The sequence below is a fragment of the Oryzias melastigma genome, linkage group LG13 (genome assembly GCF_002922805.2).
Source record: "Oryzias melastigma strain HK-1 linkage group LG13, ASM292280v2, whole genome shotgun sequence".
NCBI classification, from domain to species: domain Eukaryota; kingdom Metazoa; phylum Chordata; class Actinopteri; order Beloniformes; family Adrianichthyidae; genus Oryzias; species Oryzias melastigma.
This window is the reverse complement of record NC_050524.1, coordinates 31,657,914-31,665,715: the sequence shown is the minus strand read 5'-3', so window position 1 is coordinate 31,665,715 and position 7,802 is coordinate 31,657,914. Positions and strand designations below refer to the sequence as shown.

Genomic DNA, 7,802 nt, shown 5'->3' with positions numbered 1-7,802 from the left:
ATTTTAAATTTATGTATTTGCACTAACACAATATATATATATATATATATAATACATGAAAAGTAGGTGTAGGAAGAGGCAAAACCCCACATGGGCTTATATTAGAGCCTCTACCCAATAAAACTTCAAAACTGACTTAGAATACAATTGTACAATTTTAGATATTTAAAACAAAATGAGAAACATTTACATCTCAGAAGACAATAGAATTATTGCTTTTTCCTTATTCTTACTACAAATATTATGTGTTTAATCAACAACATTCCTTTGATATGTAGCACTTTTTCTTTTATTTGCAGCTTGTCTTTTTGCTAGCAGAGTGTGTATGGGTGTGTGATTTTATCCCTGCGACAGACTGACGACCTGTCCAGGGTGTATCCTGCCTGTTAGCCTCTGGCAACCCCATGACCCTGTAAGGGTGCATTCAAACCGAACACGATTAGAGCGGCAGAGGCGGCCGGTCAGTTTTAATGTTAAGTCAATCGTACAGATGCAGCATGAGGTGATCTAAAATTCCTGCAGCGTGATTTGAGCGACGGGTGTGACGTGGAGGACTGGCAGCAGCGTGATTTGAGGCGTGAATTAGGCCGTGGAGTTACCAGGACGGGTGAAGAAGGGATACAGCCTGGATAGATTACCAGTCCACCGCAGCGGCTCTCTGGCTGCAGTCACACCCTCGCTAAATAGACCGGCAGACAGACAGCCGCTGCAGAGTGCGGGAGCTGCCTGCTCAGACCTCCTGAACTTTTTATTTCTTAGGTTAATGCGGGATAGCCTTCAAACTTCGTCACAGAAACAACAGTTCCCAGAGTGAGACTGAAGCCCCCGGTGACGGGAAAACATTTGAATTGAAAAATCTTATAAACCAGACATAGAGACATGATTACCGATGTTTTTATCGAACTATTCACAATAAATAAACCTGATCTGTCAACATAGCCCTATCAACTTCCATACATTGGAACCACCGGTGGACACCGCTTCATGTCAGGCTTAAGACATTGGCTGGTAGCTCCTCCCACACTCGACCGCGGCTTTAAGCTCATTAACACATTTTTTTTGACAGGCAGCTAGAAGAGGAGCCTTTGAAAGAGGAACGGCCCACGTGAATTTGTCACGTGAATTGCGTTCACTGTGAATGCAACTTAAGGGATAAAAAGTTTTGAAAATGGGTGGAAAGATAGCCCCATAAAGAATAAAAATAAAAACCTTCCCAAACTGTTTTGGTAAATTTAGGCCTAAACAAAGAGAAACAAAATGTGTTTGTTTCAGGAGCTTCACCCCTAGAAAAAAAAGAAAAAAAAGAAAGAAAGACAAGAAGGAAGCAGCTATTCATGTGAAGTAGCCTGACCTTTGTTGAAGGGTCAAATTGAGGGCCACCTTTGTTGAAAAGTGACCATCTCTGACGTTAGAGCTTAGTAATACAACACTCATCAGCTGTGCATGAGGAGCCCTGAGCCCCCTTTTGCTTGATGCGTCGTATTTAAAAGCATTACACACACAAAAAAAAAACATTTTAAAATTTGTTTGGTGTTCCAATTTGAAAAAAAAGGTTACACTTAGTTGAAAAATGTTAACAGAGTAAAGAAAAATATTAACACAGTATATTTACAATCACTATTTTCAAAAAGAAAAATAATATTGGCTGCTTTATTTTTAATGTTTTTTTTTGCTTTTATTGTTTAATGTCTTTTTCTTGTTTCTAATTTTTATTTTTATGTGACTTTATGTTTAGCACCTTTGTTGCTCCCACTCGTAAAAAAAATATATAAACTGAATTTATATTTGAAAGAACTTAACCAAACAAGTGCCTCAAGTTTTCTCATTTTATTTTGTTTATTTTTTTCTTTTATCACCTCCTTCATTTTGATCATTTTTACATTTAATCTCGATCTTTAATTCTCCCCGTCCTGATATTGATGTTTTAATGCAGAATGTTGTATGTGGTTCTCTTTGATAGGAATGTTATCATGACATATTTATCTGAGCTGTAAAAATAGCATAAATATGCTGCCGATTTCTTAAAAGTAAAACATTGGTTTCACCAACTTCATTTACCATTGCTTGTTTTTTTTCTATATTTTTTAACCATAAAATCAACATTTACTTTTGAAAATTTTGCTTTTATTGTGTTAGCCCTAGATTTTCGATAAAATAATAGCATAGAATTTTTGTGTCACTACAGAGCATTTTCAGGAGATGCTCACCAAAGTCTCTGGCTTTATGCATGAGAAAAGAAAGGTGTTGGTTTGAAAGATCAGCATCGTTTTACAAGAACCTACGTAAGACTGAAAGAACTTCTTGACTTTATTAATGCCTAGTCAGCCTTTATATAGTTGTCAGTTACACACGACAGCAAGAATACCCTGAAGAATACTGACAGAATGCACACAAGAGGTAATCTTCAGTGAAAAATCATTCTTAAATTGCACAAAAATGATTATACTATCATTGTAGAATAAGGTGTTGTGATGCTAAATGGACTTCTAATGATGTGAACATTTATGTGCCTCCTCAGTCTTGCACCAGAGTCTATGGGCTTTATTGCTGTGGCCCCATCTTTTCGCTGTAAGCGCCCCGCTAGACTGCAGAGATGATCCGGCCAGTCTCGCCCGCTGTCCCTCCATCTCTCAGGAGAAACTTCTCGACCGAGTCATCCATCACGCCGAGCTCATCTACCGTGTCTCTGAAGAATCCTGCTCCTTATTTGTAAGTATCTGGAGAAGTTGCACTGAAAACAGCTCAATATTTTAAGCTGTCTTATTTCATTTACTGAGCAGTATCTAGTTATAGAATTTAGAACTTTTTGATGCTGCAAAACTATATTTTTTATTTCAATATAATTTATTTTTCATTTAATTTTTAAATAGTACATCTTATTTTCTATATTTTCGATTGTTAATTTCTGTATTTATGCCTTAAAATATTTATATTTAAACTTTTATTTTTGCTGTGTATTTTTTAAAATAGTAATTTGATTAATCACAAAAGTTATTGTAGAGAACATACACTTTATTTTGGGTCAATTTACTGAAAAAGCATAATCAGTGCATTAAAAGCTTTATTTGAGTAAAAATCTAATTTGTTTATTTTTTTCCTGTAAAAGTTCTACTAATAATAAAAAGTTTGTAAGAAAATCTGACCTAAAATTATACAGAGCCAGAAGCACATTCTCTTCATCTAAGATGCTCGGTTTTCTTTCTTTTGAATCCCTATCTGATCATAGCTGCTGGGCCTCAGATTTGTTGTTTTATGCTTAAATATTTTCTTCCAAAAACAAGCCTACAGCAGTCCAATATAAATCTGATAGCATTACACAGCAAGAGAGAATAAACAGCCTGTACAGTCTGTTGGATCCAGTTCTGCGTGTGTTTTTTACAATGGTCATTTCCATCAGAAGAAGCTTTTGTTTGCTGGTGTGTCTGTCTAAATAATTCAAATCTCATTCTGCAATATTGTTACACCGTGATACCATGGATAATATTGTTCTGGCAAAAACAACACATTTGGTAAATCCAAACTATGAAAGATGTCCAGGACTGTTGATGGCACAGTGAAATCTGAATCTTTTTTGTAATTTTTTTGTTTTTTTCCTATGACTGGGCCTTTTTCTGTAGGAAGAGATGTTCATCCCGCTGCCTTTGAGGCTCCAGACTAACCAGGGCGGTTATGCCTGCATCACCAAATCATTACCCATCCCCAGCTCTAAAAGTGAAATCCAGCAGCTCTCTGTAAGTCAACTTTGTTGTTGTCCACTTGTGTCCTATGCACGAAACTTGTACTAAATGCTGTTGGAAAAAGAAAAATGTCTGTAAGGGAATTTATGTATTTTACATAGTTGTTTGTGTGATGCCTGTTTATTATTTTTGTTATTATTTCTTATCTTATTCATCTTAATTTCTACTTTGCATATTTTATTGGGCTTCTCCGATCTGTTAGCAGTGGTCCCCAACCTTTTTCAGGCTTTTTCAGTTTAAATTTTACAATATTTTCGTGGACCGGTCCGAACGGGGCCAAAGTTTGTATTTTTAAGAGTTCGGTTTATGAAAATCTATTTCACACAAGAAATTTTGTGTAAAAAAGTCAGTAGGTATATTTAATGCAGATGATAAAGATTTAATGACACAGAGTTGTTGATTTGTAGAAATCATGTCTGGTTTGAAAAAATATTCCATAAAAGAAACTTTAGATCCCGACCCCCCACCTCCTCATGCCGTTTTAACACTTAATTCAGACTCTGAATATCTTTCTGGGCAAACAGACTGGTCATATTTTCTCTTTACATAAATCATCATTAATTGGGTATTTTTTTCAACACAAATTAACATTTTCTGTGCTAAAGCTTAGCAATCTAGTTAGCCATGCTAGTTAGCTGCTTTAAGCCGAATGTTGTGAACAGAATCCGTAAGTCTATCAAAATAAAATTTCCTTGAGGATCAGAAAATAAACAAATCGGAAATAATCTAAGGTAATGCATTTATTTATATATTTCTGTCTGCAACCCGGTACCAAGTGATCTATGGACCTCCGGGCCACAGACTGGGGGTTGGGGACCACTGTGTTAGAGGATAGGAAAAGCAGAAAGTAGACTTAAAGTAGAAACTCAGGGAAGAACAAAAGTTAATTTGTCAGTGTCTTTATAGCCCTTTAGTTAATTCGAGCAGCTATAAAATGCACAGGTACGACTAACCCAAAATTCTTGGGGGAAATTACAAGTGATGTGTTTAAGTTATACCAATATTAACCCCTTCATGCCTTTTATTTTCAAATATATTATAAAAATATACTCTCCAATTTGTTTTATTCAGTTTAAGGTAATTCTAAGTTTAGTGGAGTCCTGTGTTTAATGGTACAGTTGCAAATTAGTGACATGGGGTTACCCAGTATTTATGCACGTTTCAATTTGTCTTTCACCTTTTTCAGAAAACTGACTGTTCTGTAGACTTTCTAGGGTCTTACAAGTTGCATATAAATATATTTGCTTGTATTTAAACCTGCTTTCTAGAACTGTGTGTAGTTTAGTTTAGTTTAGTTTAGTTTAGTTATTTATCAGGACAGTGTGCAAATACATTAAGGTTATGAAGCAAAGAGTATTGCACCAGATTGTGGCTTAGAAGCTATTTTCCCTCTGTAATCCTTTATAAAACAAAACATAATGTTTAAACATTATGAATATGTTTACCAATTTAAAAAGTTTTTAGAAAGAAATGCAGTTTAAAACGAATTTATACTACTTTATAAAACAAATGCAATTTTAAACACATATAAAACACATTTACCAAGTGACAGCAAAATAACACAAAATTAAACATGTTTAAAATTTAAAATAAAATTCTGATAGACATCAAATGATATACACAGTTTAACGTCTGATGGTAGAACTTTTGCATTTTAAATATCATGTTTTGTGTTTTGTTTGCATCATAAATGATTAAACTTTCTGAGTAAGTTTGCAATCACCAGTGCTTTTATTTTTGCGGTATCACATATTTTCTCTTGCAGGACAAATGGCTGCTGCATTCTGTGCTGCTGCTCGTCCAGTCTTGGATCGAACCTTTGGTTTACCTGCAGATGACACTGGATCGCTACGACCACGCTCCTGACATGCTGCTCAACAAGACCAAGTGGGTGTCTGAGAAGCTGATCAGTCTGGAGCAAGGCGTGGTTGTGCTCATGAAGAAGGTGGGTCACGTCCCGTGAAAAATCTTTTGTGTTGCATCCATGATGCACAGGCTTTCTCCTAATGTGGGGAACATTCCCTGATTCTCAGCAGATGTTGGATGAAGGGACGATGACCACGGCATACTCCGAACAAGGCGCCTTCCAGTACGACGTCCAGCTGGACATCCTGGAATCCATAATGAGGGATTATACCTTACTCACCTGCTTCAAGAAAGACGCCCATAAGATGGAGACTTTCCTAAAGCTGCTCAAATGCCGCCAAACTGACAAATACAACTGTGCATAAAACATAAACTGCAGCTTTTAAATAATAAATTCCTTGGCTTTCAAAGAATTTGTGGGGTTGCGAGTGTGTGCTTAAATATATGACCATGCCTTGAGCACTTTAGGCTTGCTGGTAATGCAGTACATTCCTTATTGATTGTTTTGGAACTCCTTCATACCAAACTTAGCATGCCCCCTCTTTGACTTACAACATTTTAGATTTTTATTATATTTATTTTTGCTTAGTTGTTATTTTAACCTGGCAGAGCCAAGAGAAGGAAAACTCCCACAAGATTATTTGTGCACTGTGCTGTCAGAAAATTTGCATTTCCTGCCATTGATTTCCATTTCTTTTGTTCGTAACGGGAGTTTGTATTCTTTGCTGGCTTTTGCAGTGTTTTGATTATCCTCATGGTCCCTCGAGTATTAAGTGAGAGTTAAATAGAGTTGGTATTCAGTCTGCATGGGAAAAATTTAATACTTTAACAAGGGAAGTCTCAGGAAAAGAACACCGCTAAACAAAAGAAACGAGCAGTGGAATAAGGTTAAAGAGGGACTAAATGAGCAAAAATGAAACCCGGGACATAAGCTGTCCCACTGTGTCTAATTGTGCCTAAATTAACATAAACATTAAAAAAAACTCAAGGTGCTGAGATGATCCATATTCAAAATGTGAACGAAAATAGGCTATTTATAATCCTAAAGTTTGCTTGAAACACAGCAAAGAGAAAAGTGGATAACAAGAGTGTACTGAAGAGCAACTTAAGTCACTTCTGCAGGAGTTTGCAGAGCAGAAAAGCAATGAATGTTCATGTGTTACCCTGTTATTGATTAACGAAATATTGAATAATTGTCAATTTATTCCTGATTATTTGTTTATTTAATGATCTTAATGAGTCTTCATGTAAAGAATAATTTCCTGGGATCCAGTTTTAAAAATACATGCATTATTAAAAAAATTATTATTATTAAAAAAATAAATAAATGTTTTACTAGGTACATTTTATATGACAATATGCAGATTTTTAGCAAAAACAGGCCAGAAAGAAAATTTTCCCTTGATGTTTATTGTCTGTAATGTTTAAATTGATAAAGTTTGACTCAGAAAAGTAATTTGTTTGCACGAAACACATCAACAGTAAGATTCGCTGAACTCTAAAGGCGTTTTTGTCCGCAGTTTTACTCCAAGAAAACAACAATGCGGATATACAGCCGTAAGAAAAAAACATTTTCTGCACGTAACATGGTCTGGGTGAATACTGGATTCTGATTGGCTGCTGGGTGTGGATGCAAGCCTAAAAAAGAAGTTCCGTTCACACCGCCCAAATGTTCTGTATCACTGCGGATGCTAATTCAAGGAAAAACGTTTGCTTTATGATCTGGACTAAAACAAGCAGAAAGTGGTGAAGTTTCTCTCTGAATTGATGCTTAAGTTAACCAATAGCGACGATCAGTAAATAGATCATTTTTCTTTTGCCACTGCAGTCAAGGTTCCTGGCGCTCAGCGACGCGTTGTCATAATACCGTAACAATGAGCCGCACCACATATAAAATAGTGATTTTAAAACAGATTTTTTTTTTGAAAAAACAACAAAAATAAAGTAATAAAAATTAAGTGAGTTCTTTAAAAGAATTATTAAGTCTGTTGAGATGTTAACGTTGAAAGTCCTAATTACTGTATCGCAAACATTTTGAATAAAAATGGCAATTTATTTATTTTGCATGATCATTTTCTCTACAATTATCTAAAACACAAAATCTTATTTTGGAACAGCACTTTTTTTTTTTTTTATTATACAAAGTATTATAATAAACATGTTTTCCCTTTCATTTTACCAGTGCATATTGATAATGAA

General features: G+C 35.4%; 1 protein-coding gene across 2 annotated transcripts; it reads left to right on the top strand.

Moving 5' to 3' along the window:
- The first annotated feature begins 2,329 nt into the window (after nt 1-2,329).
- On the top strand, nt 2,330-6,016 carry smtla (somatolactin alpha). 2 transcript variants are annotated; one of them, XM_024277323.2, is made up of 5 exons: nt 2,330-2,397; nt 2,519-2,709; nt 3,618-3,731; nt 5,503-5,682; nt 5,774-6,016. In XM_024277323.2, the coding sequence occupies exons 1-5, from the start codon at nt 2,385-2,387 to the stop codon at nt 5,966-5,968; spliced, it is 693 nt and encodes a 230-aa protein (XP_024133091.1). In that variant the 5' UTR covers nt 2,330-2,384; the 3' UTR covers nt 5,969-6,016. The 2 variants fall into 2 exon arrangements, with proteins under 2 accessions (XP_024133091.1, XP_024133090.1); XM_024277322.2 differs by having other exon boundaries at nt 5,771-6,016.
- Nucleotides 6,017-7,802: the final 1,786 nt, after the last annotated feature.